The sequence below is a fragment of the Labeo rohita genome, chromosome 16 (genome assembly GCF_022985175.1).
Source record: "Labeo rohita strain BAU-BD-2019 chromosome 16, IGBB_LRoh.1.0, whole genome shotgun sequence".
In the NCBI taxonomy this organism is placed as follows: Eukaryota; Metazoa; Chordata; class Actinopteri; order Cypriniformes; family Cyprinidae; genus Labeo; species Labeo rohita.
Genome location: NC_066884.1, coordinates 5,742,451 through 5,763,005, shown reverse-complemented (window position 1 = coordinate 5,763,005; position 20,555 = coordinate 5,742,451). Strand labels below are relative to the sequence as shown.

The following is a 20,555-nucleotide window of genomic DNA, read 5'->3' as shown; positions in this document are numbered from 1 at the left end:
TGGAAACTGCAATGAGTCTTGGCTGCCTCTGCCCTCAGAAGCTGAGAGGAGGGAGGGAGGGATGTGTTTAATGGTGAAGAAAGCGGCAATGAAAGAGATTACACGATAGCAGTGGCGACCATGTGACTCAAAGAACTCAACCTCAGCAGAAATCTGCTACTGAGGGTTTTTTTTTCCCCTCTTCCATTTATCTGTCTTGCACTTATTGCACATGTATTCACTTCCTCAGAGATGTTAAGCAGTCCAGCTTCCTGGGCTTTGAATGCTTAATGATTCTTGTCTGTAGATCTATGTTCGTTTAGGAATACTTCAGGGTGGGAGTTTGATTTAAAAAAAAAAACATAAATGCAGATGCAAGAAAGTGCTTGTTTGTTTTGCGCTTGTTTTGAACAGTGTTGCTGATCACAGGGTGATAAAACGTGACCATTTAAAAGCTTAAGCCTTTAAAAATAAACAAACTAACACTTGTGCATGCATTTATTCTTGTCCTAGTTAAATTTTAAAAATGTAGCCTCTGTTTAGAAACGCTTTGTTGTTGTGTTGTTTTCCTTCAGGTCTTGGCTGGAACACCAGTCTTTAAAAGTTCAAAAACTCCATGCAAGATCTTTTAAAGGAAACCAGAATGAAACACTTCTTGTTCTACTGGATTTTTTTTTTTTTTTTGTTTGTTTTTTGTTTTTTTGCTGCTTTTAGACTGTGGTATCTTGCAAATGAATTTATAGAAACTGAACTGAAACTAATGAGTAAGCAGTGTTAGACTGTTAATATAAAGTATTTCCCAAAATAACAGAAAAGAATAGCATCGTGTTGTCTTAAGAAAACTTTTATTTATTTATTTTAATTATTATTATTCATTTATTTTAATTAATTGTTTTTATTAAGTAATTATTTTATTTTATTTATATTATTTTTTATTATTTATATATAAGAAATATATACACACAAACTGTAAAAAAAAAAAAAAAAAAAAAAAATTTGTTGAGTCATCTTAAAATAATCTGATACCCTTCTGCCTTAATTTTAAGTTCAGTCAACTAAAATAAGTTTAGTCAACTTGAAATGTTAAGTTGTATTAAGTAACAACTTAGATATTTGTGTTTGCTAAACTTAACAGATGGGTAAGTAACCCAGTTGCCTTAAAATTTTAAGTTGATTCAACTCAAATATCTAAGTTGTCACTTAGTATAATTTAACATTTCAAGTTGAATGAACTTTTTTTGTTGATTGAACTTAAAATTTGAAGGCAGCCAGGTTACACATTATTTTAAGTTGACTCAACAAATTGTTTTTTACAGTGTACTTGTGTGTGTTTAGAAATTTACACAGCACACACACATATTTTATGTAAACACAAACATTTATTTTGGAGACAATTAATCGATTTGACAGCTTTATTTATTAATTAATTAATTTATTTAAATTAATAAATTGTTTAATAATTAATTTGCTAATTTTATTTATTAATGTATAAACTTTTTTGTTATTGTTTATAGCATTGTCAAATTGATTAATTTTTCTTAAAAATATAAATTTATATTAAATACATATGTTTGTGTGTTTGTGAGGCAATTCATCGATTTGACAGCTTTATTTATTCATTTATTTGTCAGGGTTTTTTTTCTGTTAAACAAGGCAAAAGGTTAAAAAAATAATAATAATAATTTTATAATAAATTTGTTGATATCTTAATACACCTTTTTACTATGAAACATGTTATATCTTTGATATATATTAAATATCTTTGTTTTTTTTTTGGTTCTTGAATAAAAATTACCAAGGGTATAAATGCATTTTGAGTGGTTTTCTATTTACAGAAAATATTTTTCTGGTCATTTGAGAAGCCTTCATAAGGAAATGGAAAACAGTTCTCCACCTGTGTGTTGACGCTGGTATAATAACTGAATAATTGCAGTTATTATCTGCATGATGTGGCCAGATGGATCTGGTTCAAACTTGCAATATGAAAGTTACAGAGATGCTGATGCTCTTTCTCTGTTGAGGTGTGGTTTCAGACCTGTGGAAGTATTTCACCCATGTTAGACTGGTAACTTGCAAGTGAAAGACGCTTTGTTAGAAATGGGAGGATAACATCAGCGTGTTCAGTTTTAGCCTCTTGTAAATTAAGCTACTTGTGTGGTTCAGTTGCACTGTGGGAAACGAAACCTCAAAGACTATTTAAATGCAATTTAAATATAGAGCCAGGAAGTTGAAGTGCTTTCTTGCATCACGTTAAAAGCAAAACCATACTTCTGATCAGTGCATATGAATTTTAGGCCTTAATTCATGTATCAGAAGACAATTAAAAGCATGCATTAGCCAGACTAATAATTGGTTTAATATTTCGATTTTTTTGTTCAATATTTAGCATTAGTCCGTGTCTGCTTAATGTGTTAATATGAGTCAGAACTTCCTGTTTTCAGATATTTTGATTTTGAGTGACAAATATGTTGTATATACTGTATAGTCTAAAAGTGTTAGCACTTAACACTTTCTTTAACTTTCTATGGACTTTTGATGTAGTCACCTAACGTAGCTAGTTGTTGCTTTTGTTGGCATTTTATTCACTTTTAGTATCTGAATGTTACTGAGAAGAAGAAGAAGAAAAATAAAGTTATGAATATCAATCTGTATCAATTATGATTATATTTGGAGGGCATCTTGAGCAAAACAGCTCTATATTAAACAATGCACATACAAAAAAAGACCTGAAACTGAAGTGATGCGGACTGTTTTAAAGAATGCAGAAGTTTGTTATACATTTAGCTCCTAGTAATTTTACCATACTACATGAAAAGCTTAACTTCAGTCTTCGTATCTTTCTGTGTTTGCTACAGGAGAGGATGATGAGCCACAGTAGCCTTCATGCACGTGGGAGAGATGTGCTCGGCCTCTGCTGTTTACCGGGTAAATCTCACAATGCAAACTTTTTATTTCACTTATTTCATACCGTTCAAAATTTTAGGGTTTGGGAATTTTTTTAATGTTTTTTAATGCTCTTATACTCACCAAGACTGCATTTATTTGATCAAAAATTCAGTAATGTTTTGAAATATTATTACAATTTAAAATACCTGTTTTCTATTTGAATATATTGTAAAATGTAATTTATTCCTGTGATGCAAAGCTGATTTTTCAGCATCATTACTCCAGTCTTCAGTGTCACATGATCCTTCAGAAATCATTCTAATATGCTGATTTGAAGCTCAGGAAACATTTATTATCTTATTATTGGTGCTGAAGACAGTTGTGTTATATTTTGATGGAAACGTGATGATTTTTTTTTTTTTTTTTTTTTTTCCATGATTCTTTGATGAATAAAATATTTCTTTACTCTCAGTTTTGATCAATTTAATACGGAAGACTGTAAGGTAATTGTGACTTTTTATCTCACAATTCCATCTTTTTTTCTCAGAATTGTGAGATTATAACTCATGCAGAACTCATTATCATATAAGTCAGATTTGTGAGATATAAACTTCAGAATTGTGAGATTAAAAACTCGCAATTACCTTTATTTTTTTATTCAGTGGCAGAAATGGGCTTCCTTAATTTAATGCATACTTGATGAATAAAAATGAATTTCTATTCAGTATTAATTTTTTTAAAAACAGCACAACAGCAGTGCAAGTTGAAACAATTTTGGAATAGTGTTGATGTAACTACTTTTAATTATGGATAAATTGGAGCTTGTCATACTACAGTTTCATAGCTAGTAAATACAAATTTACTGTAAATAATTTTTTACTAGAAAACATTGAAAAGCATAAAGGCATAAGTAAAATGATGTTTAGGGACTTAATGTGTAAAAATTAATGAGTGATTCATGAATTGACAAATAGTATTGTTGAATCAGTTCAGTGAATTGGGTCAATTTACAAACAAACCACCCGAAACAAATGATTCCCTGAAAACCATAAGGGTCAATTTTAAATTAAGATTTTAATTAAGAATTAAGACTAAAAATTGTCCACATGAAGTTCTTAGCAGGGAATATTACTAATCAAAAATTAAGTTTTGAAATATTTACGGCAGGAAATTTACTAAAAATCTTCATGGAACATGATCTTTACTTAATATTCTGATGATCGATATTAAAAAATATATATATTTTTGGCTATTGCTACAAATATACCCGTGCTACTTATGACTGGTTTTGTGGTCCAGGGTCATATTTGAGAGAGAGGGGAATATTTTAGGTGAGTGTGTTTGCTTAGTACAGTGTGACATACAAAAACACTGATGTAGTGTTTTGGAATGCGACTCTGCTCTTTTTTTGGAAAAGCTACACTGATTTGACAACCATACTGAAATAAGTAGTCAAGTTAATAGCGGCTTTCAGGTAGTTGATCCCCAACAGGAAAGGCCAGGTCTGGATGGTTGTGGTCCGTCTGCCTCTGTGGGTGTGAATGGCCTCCGAAAACAATGGCTCAGTGTGCCGAGTTTGTGTTGAAGCCCAGCAGCCCTTCACCATAATCTCAGCGTCAGCAGTGAGTGTTTAAGCAGCAGCTTTACTCAGGAATGTTGGCAGGCCGTGAGTCCGACCCGGACAGCCTAATCTGTAACGCTTCATATCAGCACTTACGCTCAGTGGCCTTTGGGAGCATAGAGCGTTTCCCACCGCGTCAAAATTTAATAGAGCCGCTTAACTCAATGCACTCCACTCACACACACACACACAGCTCGGTCTGTGTTGATATTCAGCTTGCATAGTCTCTTACTGTTTAGACACCAAACACACACACCTGTCTGTATTTCCCAGCCACTGTTTTTATTTTCTTCTCAAGGACGTTTAAAATAGTGGCCCCCAAAATGTGTTTGGACTCCTGTGTTTAAAATGTCTAAAAGCTATTGCAGCACTTTATTTTTCAGAACTTTTTCTGAGCAATATTAGCTTAGTGTTTATGTGGTGTTTTTTTTTTTTTTTTTTTTTTTTTTTTTTTTTTTTTGAGTGAATGTGTGAAAGCACTTTTGTCAGCAAATGTGTTTTTAACACCTGCAAGGCTACCGTTAGTTCTAAAAGCATTAATTTGACAACCAGAAAGTGTCAGATTTTAATTCTGAACAGCATGCACTAGTGTTCACAAGTTTGGGGTTGGTAAGATTTAAATTAATATTTTTATTTGTCAAGGATGCAATAATTTGATCAAAAAGGACAGTAAAGACTTTATAATGTTACAAAAAATATTTAAAATAATTGCTGTTTTTTTTTTTTAACTTGATAAACTTTTTCTTGAGCCACAAGTCCATATATTAGAATGATTTCTGAAGGATCATGTGACACTGAAGACTGGAGTAATGATGCTGAAAATTCAGCTTTGCATCCCAGGAGTAAATTACATTTTAAAATATATTCAAATATAAAACAGTTATTTTAAATTGTAATAATATTTCACATTATTACTATTTTTACTGCATTTTTTAACAAGTAAATACAGCCTTGGTGAGCATAAGAGTCTTCTTTCAAAAGTGTATATGCTAGTGCAACATAAACACAAATGCTGTAGTAATTTAGAGGCAGTTATGGGAACTTCATTCATTTGAATTTTAGATGTCTTAAGTTATCATGTGCCACAAGACTCATTCATTCACAGTGGTTTATATGGATCACATAAACTCTGTTTAACCATTCAGAGTCAAAGGTATCACATTGCAAAGACCCATAGACACACACGTGCTCTTATGGTCAGTACAGTCGTGTGTAAGACTCTACTTCCATCCGCACGATCTCAGATAACCCTCGACGCAGGGCAGCGGAAACCGTATCGGTCCCTGGAGGTGAACAGGTCAGAGGAGTTTGAAAGAGTAGATTATACTGTACATACTGCTGACAGCTTGCTATTTAAAAGAACGTATGTATTATGCAGATGTAAATTATTCACACATGTATTATACTGTGTTGTTGTCACATGACCTCATGTTTCAAGATGAATTGAAAGAATGGCATCTACAGTTAAAATCAGAGGCATTTTCCAATTTTTGAACTAGTTTCCATTGCATTGTGTGATATAGTATTTCTGAACCATGCTTTGGTTGTATGCTGCACATTTTGTCAGATGCATTCTAAAAAGATTAATTGTGCATGATGCATATACTGCATACAGCAACAGTAGTATGGTAGTATGCAATTTTAAACATCCCCAGATGCTGCTCATTGTTTAATTGTTACGGAGTTAGCTTGTTCTTATTTGTGTTGTGGGTTTGGTGAAAAGAAAGGAATTTGTTTTTTTGGCAGGTACTGCAGCAGATGTCTTTATTTAGCTGTGTTAGTGAATTTTTTTTTATGTGATTTTGTGGTTTATTCCTGTAACCGGGACAAATTAGAGAAAAGAAATTTAGAGAAGGAAAAAACAGTAATTTTGAGCGCTAGCAGCAAACCAGCCACTGGCGGAGAGATTTTGTGATTGGCTAAACTATTAGCATCCCATGCATGTATGTATGTATGTATGTATGTATGTTCATTTATTATTCATTTATAATTATTGTACTGTTTATTTTAATTAATTTGTTTAGTTATTAATTTTGTAAGTATTAATTCATTTTATTTTAATTATTTTTTATTATTACTTTTATTCTATAATAATAAATAATCTTTTAAAATTATTTTATTTTATTTTATTTGCATTGTTGTTCACAAGACCAGGACTGTCAATTTTCTCTAGAAACCCAACTATGTAATATCAGAAAGTAAGGACATTATCTGTTATTAATATATTATTTATGTATTGTTTATTTTAATTATTTATTTTTAATGATTTATTTTGTAAGTATAAATTTGTTTCTTTTATTTTATTGCATTGCATTGCATGGCATTGCTCACAAGCTCAAGACTGTCCAATTTCTCAAGAAACCCATTTTCTGCATCATGTTCCATAGAAAACTGGTTTGAGGTCACTGTAGTAAAACCTTGCTCTGAATGTCTTAACTGCAAGCTTATGAAATAATAAGACAGATGTTTGCTCTGTTATCATTGGGAATGTGAGATGTGACCTTCCTTCATGGTTTCTCATTCACGTGACACCGTGCAGCAGCCTAAAACCTGGAACAAACCGGCTGATGTGACCCGGAGACATTTGACCAACATGGCATGACTCTGGTAGCACACGCTACTCTTTCCTGAAAGTGAAGTTTAATGGAAAACAAATGCTGGCAAGAATAAATCAAACTGGACACGTGGTTCAAATTAGTAAAGCAGCAACTCAATGAAATGCAACAGAACCCGGCGTACAATGGATTTGTGTTATTCATTATGACTGAAAGACTTTTATTTGAAGCTAAATCAACAAAAAGTGAATTTGGCAAACTGAAATGATTGTGTTATTTTAGTATTTCACAATATAACAATTAACTTACTGACTGTAAATGTATTTATACAATTTACAGGCCCCATGAGGTGTTAGGATAAGCTGTCAAATATATCAGCTATCACACAATAAATTTGTATCCTCTTCCTTGAATCTTTGTTCAGGATAAGTTTAGGATTACCTTAGGTTTTCATTTTTTTTTTTTTTTTTTTTTTTTTCATTTTTTTAAATTTAGCTTTAGTCATTTTTTTCATTTTTCAAAATATAGCTTTTATTTTTAATTTTATCAGTAATTTAATTTTATTTAGTACTCATTTATTTCCGTAACTTCCCAAGACAACATTTCTAATTTTGTTTATATTTAATATTTCTTTATCATTTTTTTTTATTATTATTTTAGTTTATTATATTTCAGTTTTATTTTATTTACTAAAAGCAATTTTTACTACTTTAGTACAAAACTGTCCAGTAAATCCTAAGTGCTCTGTTTTTGAAATAGCCCAGTAATCACCGTGATGGTCCGATCTCTCTGCTTCCGTCCGTTCTCTCTGACATCTGCATCCCATGATGCCTCAGGAATGAGCTTTGAGATCCAACGCACCCTTGAGAGTCATAAAATTAAGAAAGTTGCCTTTGAGAAGTGGCCACAAGAGCAGTAAGAGCAGCCCAACTCATTTCACGTGTGTGAGATCGTGTTCATGTCTGACTCTGGTGGGCTTAAGGGGCTCTACCGACATTAAATTCTGTCCTTTGCCTTCACTTTTTTTATGATTGTGTAAGTTTTATGCCAACAGGATCCTAATTTCCCTTCGTCTATTTTCAAAATACCACATATCCTTTATATATGTGACCATAATAGCCTACAGAGCCTTTAAAGATTCCCTTTGAATTAAAAGCCAGATGTTTGTGCAATTCCTTCCACAGATCACACTTTACGTTTTTAGCATAATAGATGACCTCCATGCTTACAGACATGACCTAAAAGTCACTAAAGTCACAAAAGCCATGTCTTTTTTTGTCCTTTTTGCAGGAGAGTGTGTGCTACAGCGAGCCGTGCTGGTGAGGAAGAAGCTGTCGGCTAAAGAAGGAGGAGGCTGGTTGTCTGGGACTCTGTTCTGCACTCATTTCAGAGTGGCCTTTGTGCCTCAGGACAGCCAGAAACCTGACGTGAGTGCCGCAGATTGCTGAGATGTTTCCGGAATGAGAATCCCAGCACTGTTTTTTCCGTGTAAAGTTGAGCCTTACTGTGAACCATGAAGCTGAAGTTTATAAAGTCTCTGGCAGTCTAGTGTAACATCCTCTGCAGACGCATTTATCTTCATGGCTTCTTTTCTCCTTAATCAGGATAACGCAGATCCTGTGCTGCTCGGAGATCATGACGTAGCTCTCGCCTCCATTGATAAAGTCGTGGCAGGTGAGCCAATCTCTACGTACGGATATTTTCATGAAACCTATCGAACATGTCAAAGTCACATTTTAACTATGTTTTGTGTTGTAGTGGGACCGTCTCGCACCAAACTAGTGACCCCTACATGCTCCCTAAAATTCACCCCGGAGGAACTGGTGTTGTACTGCAGAGACATGCGTGTTCTCTGCTTCCTGTTCGACAGACTCACGCCTGATACTCAAGCTGTGGAGGTTTGTCTTAATATAAGAAAATATAAGGGGAAAAGCTTGGGGTCAGTAAGATTTTCACTGAGTTTGTCAAAGTTTGGATGTTGAAATTAAAAGTAGGTCATTACACTTAAATCAAATCGCGATATGGACTAGTGTCTGTGAATATTAAGCTGCAAAAAGACTAATTAAATACGAACCCTACGTGTGTCTTTATGAATGAACAGCACAGACGTGTGGTTTTGTTTACTACACGCATACTGAAGCATGCAGTAATTTCAGTGTCTGTCGTTTCATTAAATGAGGACATAAATTCATGAACAACATCTCCAGAACTGCTCTGAGAGTCCCTTCATGAGCATTTTACAGTTTGAGTAAAACTAGCGTCATATCATATACACAAAGTGTAAATGAATTCATGGCAACCCGTCAAAAATAAAAGTCTGGTTTGTAGACGTGCCAGAAATATATTACTATTGTTCAGTAAAATGTACATACTACTACTACTACTACTACTACTACTACTACTACTACTACTACTACTAAAATGAAATAAACACTGTTTTTTTAAGGAATAAGCACACAACATTTCTTCCATGTTTTAATTCTAATAGCAAATCCCCTTTGCCAAAAAAAAGTAAAATCTAATTGTTTTGTGCCTTCATTTGATAACCAGAAAAATGTAAATAGACAGCACAGAGCATTTCATAAGGTTATTTTAAATATAAATTTGAGTAAATTAAGTTGTTTTTATGCATTCAAGCAAAACACAGAATTTGATAACAATAAAACATATGGTGAGAAAAAAATAAAACATGTCATAGGGCCCTAAATATGCAATTTTTGTTAAACTTCTAATAAATTGGTGTGAAATTGTGCAAGTTTTAATTATTATACATACATTGATTTAAAAATAATAATAATAATAATAACAACAACTTAACCATTAAAAAGGATATGAGAAAAATTAAAATGGAAAAAGACGGAATCCAGAAAAATTAAAACGGAAAAAAATGAATTTGAATGAATGAAATTTAGGAAAAACTAAAACTGATTTAATAGGGCCCTGTTTATTGTGTCCTTGCTAAATAAAAATATTAATTTCTTAAACAAACTAACTGACCCCAAATGGTTCAATTGTATATTATAGTATATTATATTATATTATATTATATTATATATGTTTACATTTTTTTCTGAAAACATTGCTGTTTTGAATATTTATCAGTAGAGAAAGTATTTATTTATTTATTTATTTATTTTATTTATTTTTTTATTTTTTTAACCATGATGCCATAGTGAGGCCATGCTAATCATCCCAACCTCTAATTTTGAGCTTGAAGTATTTGTTTTTACAGTACATTATTGTGTAGTATGTTTCAGGCCTTTGTTGATCATCATACTAACCAGTGCCACTACATTTCAACTTGCTTTCAGATCACATACACCATTGCTAAGACCTACCAACCACTGAAACCTGGAACCATCCTCTCCTTCCAAAATGCTGCTTTGGGTAGTATTGGTGAGTTTCTAATAATCAGTACAAAAAGCCATTATGACAGCGAGGACAGAAAAACCTGATAGCACACATACATCACCCAGACATCTAACTGATGTGTTTGTTTATTTTTTTATTTTTTTGAAGATATCATTTTTGCTCATTTGCAAAACAACTCCAAAACATTCCCTGAGGGTTGCCAGATGTTTTTGCAATGATTATAATTTAGAATAATATGTGAATATGGTCTTTTTAAGTTGTTTATCTGATGTTAGTACGTAATAATTAAAATGTGACACATTCCAGATTACATACTTTTTAATGGATAGCTTGCCGAAAAATGTGTGCTTACTGGGAGTTTAGGTTTCAAGTATAAGTGCACAAACAAGTTGGAAGTTGTTTTATATTACAGCTATTTTTCTAAATTATTCAGCTGATTTTGAAGAGTTTAGATTTGTATTATAGTTGTAGGCAGAAGTGGGCAGTTTATTATGTTATTTGTAGTACATGTACATGTATGAATTAAGATTTAGTAAATAATATGTAGGTAATTGTTGCTGTTAATTTATTACATTTTATTATACAGATTAATATAAATGTTAATGAGTCTTTTTTTTATTTGGTCATTTATTGAAAAACAGTGTGGAAAACATTCCTTAATTGTGGAATTATAATTATTTTGTACACTTTTTAGATAATTAATTATATTATTTTTAAAAAATGATTGTATTGTATTTTACTTTTCGCATTAAACATTTTAATACTAATTCCATTAAAAAAAAAAAAAAAAGAAAGAAAGTGATCTCAGAGCAAATAAATATTTTGATTTATATTGTCAAAAATCTGAAGAATATTGAAATATAATTATTTTCACCCACTCCTGTCTTCATGGTCCACACACATTTGATGTTCAAATGAATCATAGAAGGAAATGTGAGCTAAGCCACATCTCTGATAGGGAAAGTGACCGTCAACCGGATGAATAATGGAAAGTAATCTGAAACAGGTCACCTTCTAGCCCTTTTTCAACCTTGTCAAGGTTTGTTTGTACTCAATGCATGTTCATTGCACCAGTCCACTAGCTCTGCAGCGGGCAAATTGAGTTTGCAGCTCTCGGGAGGTTTTGCACACAAACCGAATCTTGTAACCAATCCAAACATTCAATGCTTCTCTACACGGTCTATAGAAATGAAGCAGTTCCTAAGCAACAGGCGCCGTGACCCTAACATGAACTGGTTTGAGTGTTCGATGGGATGGGAGCAGGAGCTGGAGAGGACGGGTGCCAGCGGCTGGAGGGTCAGCTCTGTCAATGACCGCTTTGAGATGTCCACCAGGTAGAGATCCTCTTTCAGACCTCCTGAGCTCCGTTTAGCATTGACATTAGAACACGTTTTTCTGCTTTTTAAACACGACTGATGTTCATTGTTCCATAATGGTTTGCTAAATGCTTTTCCTATACATACACTGTGATGAATAACCTTTTGTGTGTTCAAAAGTGCATACTACCACACTATTCATGCCATTGTGGCAAAATGCAAATAAACAAATTGAATGTAATGTGAGCTGCTTGATCAGAAAAAACGCATATTAGAATGATTTCTGAAGGATCATGTGACACTGAAGCCTGGAGTAATGATGCCTGGCGGAATGAATTACATTTTAAAGCATATTCAAATAGAAAACATCATTTTAAATTGTATTAATATTTCACAATATTACAGTTTTTACTGTATGTTAAAATGCAGCTTCGGTAAGCATGAAGGTCTTCTTTTAAAAACATTACAAATCTTACAGACCCCAAACTTTTGAATGGTAGTGTCGAAATTTAAGGCTATATATATTTGTGCCTGCAAGTACAGTGAGCTCACCACATAATATCATGTTTGCATAAGCATGTCCAATCATAGGCTCATCATGTTCCATGTGAAAACTGCTCGCACGTTTTTTCCTCCCGTGTTTTTGCAGTCTGCCCAGATTCAATGTGGTTCCTCAGAGGGTCCTGGACACAGAGCTCAAGAAAACATTCGCCCACTTTAATGAGGGTCGCATCCCAGTGAGTACATTCTGACATCCCGCTATAAAACACCAAGCTTTTTAAACACAGCATGAAAATAAAAGTAACAGTGTTTACTTTGATAAATGTTCCATAATGGAATGTTCCTAACTTTTGTGTTTATAATCTTTTATATTGTTACCATAATCGAAATGTAAATACTCTCTCACCAAGGCTACCAAAACTAACCAAAACCAAAGCCTGCTCCTCGCAAATCAAATCCGTACGGAAAAAAATCAGTTCCTACACATCATTTCCCACAAAATATTTCATTTCACTTAAATAGATAGTTCAGCCAAAAATGAAAATTATGTCATCATTTATTCATGTTGTTCCAAAATTCTAAGTCTTTCTACTGTGGAACTACTGTGGGACTTCTGTTTCTACTGATTTTGGATCACAGCTTTCTTTGAAATATCTTTTTTTTTATTCAACAAAGGAAAGGTGAAGTTGAGTAAAGTTGAGTAAAATGACAGAATTTTCATTTTTGGCTGAATTATCCCTATATAAATACATCACATTGTTAATGCTGTTTATGGCCTTACATGAATAGTTAGTAATAGTTTCCAAAGTATGTGTTATTTATTCTGTGGAAGACAGGAGGAGAATGTTTAAAGGATGTTTATGGAGCTGTTTTCCATGCAATAAAACAAGTCTGTCAAGCTCAAAAAAAAAGACATAAAATTAACATAAAAGTAGTTCATATGACGCACTAAGTACTTTAAAGCAGTTCAATTGCATTGTGTGTGAATATTCATCATCTGGGTAAATTACAGTGCTGTGGAAAAGTGTTTGTCCCCATCCTGATTTCTTCTGTTTTTGTGTGTATTTCATACTAAATTGTTATTTTTTGCTCCAATAATTAATATTATCATTTAAAGGGGACATCGGATGCCCATTTTGCACAAGTTGGTATGATTCTTTAGGGCAGTGGTTCCCAACCACGTTCCTGGAGGCCCCCTAACACTGCATATTTTGTATCTCTCCTTTGTCTGACACACCCATTTCAGGTTATGGAGTCTCTACTAATGAGCTGATGATCTGAATCAGGTGTGTTTGATTAAGGAGACATGGAAAACATGCAGTGTTGGGGGGCCTCCAGGAACGTGTTTGGGAACCACTGCTTTAGGGTCTTCATTAAATTTCTGCAACACACTTTGGTTAAAATTCACCAATGGTCATGAAAAACAACTCCCTTTTACCTTATCAAAAACAGCTCTGTTCACAGCAACCCATTTTGGTGCATGTCTCTTTAAATGATAATAAGCTACTGCTCATCATGCCCCTCTCTTCCATTCTGTTGTCTATTTGGTGGCACATTACCACCAAAAATAAAGCTAATCCACTGCGTCCTCAGTGGCTCTGATGTCGGAAAAATGAAGACTTATGTTCACTTTTACATAATGTTGTTGTCGCTACAACTGTCTGAGGGCGGAAATATGCTAATAAAGGATGGGCAGGGCCTGAGCAATATGACATCATACTGCTCAGAAAATCAAAAGGGTTTGATAATTGAGACTGTAGCTTTTTGGGGATTATAAAAAGGAGTGAGTGGACTTTTATCATTGTAGGGTGGTTGTGTACACTCTGGAGGTCGAACAACGGCTCTGACAAAAACTTTCTTTAAGTGCTTTTAAATTATTTTATCTGCAAATCGATTTTGAAATACTTAATATCAGCGCCAATAATTGGTCGCCCCCTAGTCCACACACTGCTAAGACACATTTATATGCAAACACCATGTGAAAGTGAATTTTGCAACCAATGTTCCCTTTAAAAACACTATTTTGTGTTTACTGAGGTTGCCTGTATGTATGTTGTATTTCGTCTGAAGCTCTAAATCTATTCGGTGTAAATTAAACACAAAAACAGAAGAAATCATGATGGGTGAAATACATTTTCACAACACTATTTAATACAGCACAGCTTGTTATAATGTATGTCAAAACAATTTATATTCAAGCATATTTTTTGATTTATTATATGTAATTTAACTCCTCTCAGCGCTGGTGCTGGCGACATCCTCATGGCAGCGATTTATTGCGAATGGCCAGCTTCCAAAATAACATCTACCATGAGAAGGACGACATAAGGTTTGTCATAGCATTTTTTCTAGGTAAATTAGACGTTCCTTTGGAGCGTTCGAGCATTCGTTACTAAACTGAACTCTTGTTGTCTGTGATCTGCAGGAACCTGGAGCTGGTGCTCTTCGGCGGACAGCAGCTGTGTGTTATTGTGGATCTGGGAGAGGAAATGCCGTCACCTGCAGACATCCAGCTGGCTCACACAAGACTCCGGACACTTTGTCTGGGCGGTGGGTAGTTTTAGTTGATTTTTGATGACCTGATGATACCCTGGAGCAAAAGCCATCTTAAATTTCCAGACAGGTTGTTGCTATTCCAACAAAGCAGGGTGTTCCAACATTTTAGCGGGGTGTTTTAAAAGAATAATTCTTCCAAAAATAAAAAAAATCCTTCATTTACTCACCATACCTGTATGGTTTTCATTCTTTTACGGACACAAAAGAAAATGCCGAGCAGAATGTTCTCTCTTTTTTCTATTCAGAGAAGCTTATTATGTCCAAATGCTGGCAAGCTTTGCAAAAATACAAATCAGCCCTATAAAAGTATCATAAATGTACTCTGTTCTTCACACAAACTTTTTGTATGACTTCCATGGATGTTTTTCATTTTTGAGTGAACTATTTTGAATTGAACAATTGGAATGTTTGGAATCGCAATGATGTCTTTTATCTTTCGTGGTTAAATGTCATAACAGCTGGTTTGAGACTACCAGACTTGGGTGTGGATTTAAAGATTTTGTGTACAGAGGTCAAGAGCTTCTATTGTTTGAAAAGATAAATTTTAGTCTTGCAGAGATAGAGACTTGTTGTTTTGTCTGGTTTCACATTCCTCCTGTGGTTGAAGCCACAGTGGCCTGAAACATTCCTCATAGTGGTGCGAGTTCAAAGAGCAGCTCGCCCAATCCCACCAATCCCTGACCAGACTTTTGTTTCTCACATTTTTCTTGAGTGCCCTGCATTTTTGTATTGTCAGTTGTGTGATGCCAAAAAAAAAAAAGACTGGAAAATTTCAACTGGTTCTGAGTATAAGGAAATGACAAACTGAAATTTCAGCCATTGTGAGATTGGAAACAGCATGGGCTGTGCATCATCATCTTACTATTATTATTATTATTATTATTATTATTATATTAAATTATTATATATTATTGTTAATAAAAAAATATATATATTTAAAACATAATTTTTGACCAGGTTTTAATATGTGAAATTAAATTAAAGTGTTTAATTCCGACAATTTTATCCATGTGTTGTTTGCTATAATTAAATGTTATGTAAATTGTGAATTATATATTAATATTTATTTATTAGCCACATTTGTTGTATTGTTTTAGTGTTTTTTCATATAACAAAATTTTATAGTTTACATTACAAAGTCTTTTTCAGGGCCAATGCCGATTATTACAGATCAAGTAGACCGATAACCGATATTTTGAACTGATAATATATATATGTGTGGTGTAAAAACGAAAATTAATGTCAAAATTAAGAATAACAAAGGCTCTGACAAAAACTTTATTTAAATGCTTTTGGATTATTTGATCACAAATCGGTTTTAAAAATTGCTGATACTGATAACCATAAAAATGCTTAATATTGGCACAGATAATTGGCCAGGCTGATAATCGGTCGACCCCTAATTTATAGTTATTTAAAATATTTATATGTATTTATTAGTCACATTTGTTGCTTTTTTGCATTTTATTGGAGCTGTTTAAATATATATATATATATATATATATATATATATATATATGTATATGTATAAAATTAAAATTAATGTCAAAATTAAAAATTAAAAAGGCTCAGACAAAAACTTTCTTTAAATGATTTTAAATTATTTTATCGGCAAAAATCGGTTTTCAAAATGACAGATACAGATATGCATAAAAATGCTTAATATTGGTGCTGATAATTGGCTGACCCCTGATTTATAGTTATTAATTTTATATTCATTTATTAGCTTCATTTGTTGCATTGTATTGGAGTTGTTTGATATAATAATGTTTTTTGGAAAATGTGCATTTTATATTTATATTTATATTTTCGTTATGTAAAATTATTTTACATTTAATTTTTATGTTTATATTTAGCCATTAACCAGTATTCTTGTTATTAAGTTTTAAAACATGTTGGTCAATAAAATGTATTTTTGTCTCTTTGCTCTACAGATATTTCATCATCTGTATCGGTACCTGATGACAAGTGGCTCTCCACTCTTGAAAGCACTCGCTGGCTCGACTATACCCGGTATATTTGTGCATGAATATAAATAGTGATCTTTTAAACTAAATAACAACATTTAGATGCATCATGTAGAAATGTTTTCTCTCTTTTGCCCATGTTTGCTTTCTAGCCAACATATAGTATGTATACTGTGGAAAGCATGTGAATCTTACTTAGATGACCTACACTTTATTTGCTAAAATGCGCAGTGAACAAAAGAGCATACTGCATCCCACAATGCAATGCTCTAAACTTGAACTTTTATTTTTAGTGTTGTGTATTTGATCTTGCATTTAGCAATGTATCCCGCTGTGTGTGTTTGTGTGTGCTTTGCCCTGCTGTGTTTGATGTGACTGTATCTCCACAGGTGCTGTCTTAGAAAAGCCGCAGAGGTGGCTTGTTTGCTCAGAGGAGGTCACATGACTGTTGTTCTCCAAGGTTAGTCACACTGATCATTAACGGCCATTTGACCCGACTATGAACTTTGCACCCTGCTAGCACACGATGATTCATGTTTGTCTTGACTGTTTAAACACGTACAGCAAGATCCAATCTGTGCCGAATACAGTGAGAAAATCAAACATTAATATAACCTTTGCCCTTTACATGTACATAGCGGGTCAGTAAGATTATTTAAAAATAAATTAATACTTTTATTCAGTAAGGATGCATTAAATTGATCAAAAATGACAGTAAAGCATATAAAATATAAAAAATATTAAGCAACACAACTGTTTTCAACACTCATAAAACAGAAATCAGCATGTTATAATGATTTCTGAAAGTTCATTTGACACCAAAGACTGGAGTAATGATGCTGAAAATTCAGCTTTGCATCACAGGAATAAATTGCATTTAAAAATAGATCCAATATAAATGCTAATAAATCAAATAAATGCAGCCTTGGTGAGCAGAAGAATAAAATAAAAAATAAAATAAAATAAAATAAATGTTATAAACCCCAAAATTTTGAACAGTAGTGTAAATGTGTGTGTGTTTTTTTTTTTTTTTTTTTTTTTTTAACTTTCATACTAATCTTTGCTGTATATTGCCATTTTTGTATATTGCTGTTTCAGTGTGGAAGCAAATGTGTGAGTCTTTGGCTTTGTTCATAATGCACTCAATCGCAGTTTTTCAAAGCTGATCTTGATACTACTTGAAATCTGATCTGACCCCCAAGCACATTTCTAAAAATCTTTAGAAGTCATATTTCAAACTACACAAGATTGCGGTTTGTAACAATAGGATTTCATCTCTTTTTTTTTAATGAGCTAAAGTTAAAACATACCACACAGTTGTGATTTATTCTTTTTCCAAACCCATAAACCAACAAACAGCGACATCTGGCAGTGCCCTTCAATTCTTTAAATTCTCATTTCACTTTACAGTCTTCTAAAACGTTTGTTTTCCTCCACGTAACCTGCAGCTGCCCTGCCCTGTACATCAATATTCCTGTGTATCTTGACAACCAGTGAAAAACTTAAGGAATGAGTTTCTCAGATGAGGCTGACGCACTCATCTATCACTGTAAAACCTGTTCGCCACATGTGCGCCGAGGAGAGACGCTGAGAAAGCACCGCGAGAGGGCAATGAAAGCCTCTGATCCACTGTTTACAGTCATTTTAAGTTTATAGCAGGAGTGTTTTGTAAATTCTTAGATGATGCATTGTGATTTGCTCTGTTTTTTCAGAGCCGGAGGATCGAGACATGAACTGTGTGGTCTGCAGTCTAGTGCAGGTGATGTGTGACCCTCACTGCAGGACTGTGGCTGGATTTCAGGGCTTGGTTCAGAAAGAGTGGATCACAGCCGGACACAAATTCCTCAGCCGTATCAACTACCACAGAGAAAGTGATAAAGAAGAGGTAAAAAATGAGAAGTGGGGAAAAATGTGCTGTTATGTAACCCACATACATATAAAATGCTTTATCAAAACGTTTGGGGTTGTTGGTTTTTTTTTTTTTTGATGATTTAAAAAACACTTCTTCTGCTCACCAAGGCTGCATTTATTTGATCATACATACAGTAAAAAACTGTAATATTGTGAAATAGTGTTCAATTGTGAAACATATTTAAATAATTTAAATAATATTTTAAAATGTAATTTATTCCTGTGATGCAAAGCTGAATTTTCAGCATCATTACTTCAGTGTCACATTATCCTTCCAAAATCATTCTAATATGCTGATTTGATGCTCAGTAAACATTTTGCATTATTTTCAGTGTTGAAAGCAGTTGTGCTGTTTAATATAAAAAAAAAGAACATTATAAAAATTTATTTTTTATGAATTGATCAATTTAATGCGTCCTTGCTGAATATAAAGTATTTGTTTCATAAATGTGACACTGGACCACAAAACCAGTCATTTTTTGAAATTGAGGTTTATACATCATGAAAAGCTGAATAAATAAGCTTTCCAATTTGTATGGTTTGTTAGGATAGGACAACATTTGTCAGAGATACAACTATTTGAAAATCTGGAATATGAGGGTGCAAAAAAACACTAAATATTGAGAAAATCCAAAAGTTGTCCAAATGAAGTTTTTAGCAATGCATATTACTAATCAAAAATTAGGTTTTGATATATTTACAGTAGAAAATTTACAAAATATCTTCATGGAATATAATCTTTACTTAATATCCTAATGATTTTTGGCATAAAAGTGTATTGTTGGCTATTGCTACAAATATACCCGTGCTTCTTTGTGGTTCACGGTCACAAATAACAATAAATCTTACTGACCCTATGCTTTTGAATGATAGTGTAGCAAGTTTCCAAATGAAAAATCACTTAAATTCACTCCTATTTTCAGGATGCTGTCTTAAAAGGCAGCTGCATATGTAGGCAGGAGGACAGCTAGGCAGATCACTAGGTTTTGGACAATGCCAGAAGATATATATATATATATATATATATATATATATATATATTATTTTTTTTTGTTTTTTTTTTTTTTTTTTAGCAAACATTAGTGTCATTTGCATCACTGATAAACTGATAATGTCCCCAGATAAACTGATGAATCATGTAGCAAAACTAATGATAGTGAACTATGCACAAAAAAAAATGTGCAGCACAAGGATGGGTGGAAGTATATTTGTAATTCTCTACTGATACTTGTCAGTTCTGATTTTTTGTTTTTTGTTTTTTTTTACTTTGCCTGTCTTTCTTACATGAAAAAGCTTGCACTGCATTGAAAATGCATTCTGGTATTCCCTTATCCTCAAAGCTTGGATGTGATATTGCCAAAAGTAAGGTCTTGAGGCATTTATGATGCCTAAAAATGTTGCCTAAATGAGCTGATTTAGTTGATTATAAATGGACTTTTTCCTCATTTCATTTTGAATTCACAGTAAGAGTCCTAATCTAAATGAGTTGCTTGATGTACCTTGCTCTCCGGCAGGCTCCTGTGTTCCTGCTGTTTCTCGACTGCGTGTGGCAGCTGTGGGCTCAGTATCCCGCACGCTTCCAGCTTACTGAAGACTACCTTCTGACTCTGCATGACAGCGTGCATCTTCCACTCTTCAGCAGCTTCCTGGCCAACAGTCAGAGGGAGAGATGTCGCCGTTCACAGGTATTAGCAAAACATGCCAAAGTGCAAACAAAAAGTGGCAAACTACATTGGAGCTATTTAATGCAGCAATGTCTTTGCCTTGTTACAGTTGAAGTCAAAAGTTATTTAGGAGGGATCATACAAAATTCATGTTTTGTTTTTTTTATCTAGTACTGACCTAAATAAGAGATTTCACATAAAATATGTTTATATATAGCCCACTAGAG

At 33.4% G+C, this 20,555-nt stretch overlaps 1 protein-coding gene across 3 annotated transcripts in view; it reads left to right on the top strand.

Annotated features, from left to right (window-relative positions):
* Positions 1-20,555, top strand: part of mtmr11 (myotubularin related protein 11) — a 35,398-nt gene that overhangs the window by 8,051 nt on the left and 6,792 nt on the right. For all 3 annotated transcript variants that reach the window (XM_051131554.1, XM_051131552.1, XM_051131553.1), the window contains exons 2-14: positions 2,835-2,904; positions 8,332-8,468; positions 8,646-8,715; positions 8,800-8,939; positions 10,353-10,437; positions 11,600-11,747; positions 12,379-12,466; positions 14,471-14,559; positions 14,656-14,780; positions 16,721-16,799; positions 17,143-17,213; positions 18,466-18,638; positions 20,179-20,349. In XM_051131554.1, the coding sequence (XP_050987511.1) occupies positions 2,841-2,904; positions 8,332-8,468; positions 8,646-8,715; positions 8,800-8,939; positions 10,353-10,437; positions 11,600-11,747; positions 12,379-12,466; positions 14,471-14,559; positions 14,656-14,780; positions 16,721-16,799; positions 17,143-17,213; positions 18,466-18,638; positions 20,179-20,349 (1,440 nt within the window). In that variant the 5' untranslated portion in view covers positions 2,835-2,840. The remainder of the gene's footprint in view (positions 1-2,834; positions 2,905-8,331; positions 8,469-8,645; positions 8,716-8,799; positions 8,940-10,352; positions 10,438-11,599; positions 11,748-12,378; positions 12,467-14,470; positions 14,560-14,655; positions 14,781-16,720; positions 16,800-17,142; positions 17,214-18,465; positions 18,639-20,178; positions 20,350-20,555) is intronic.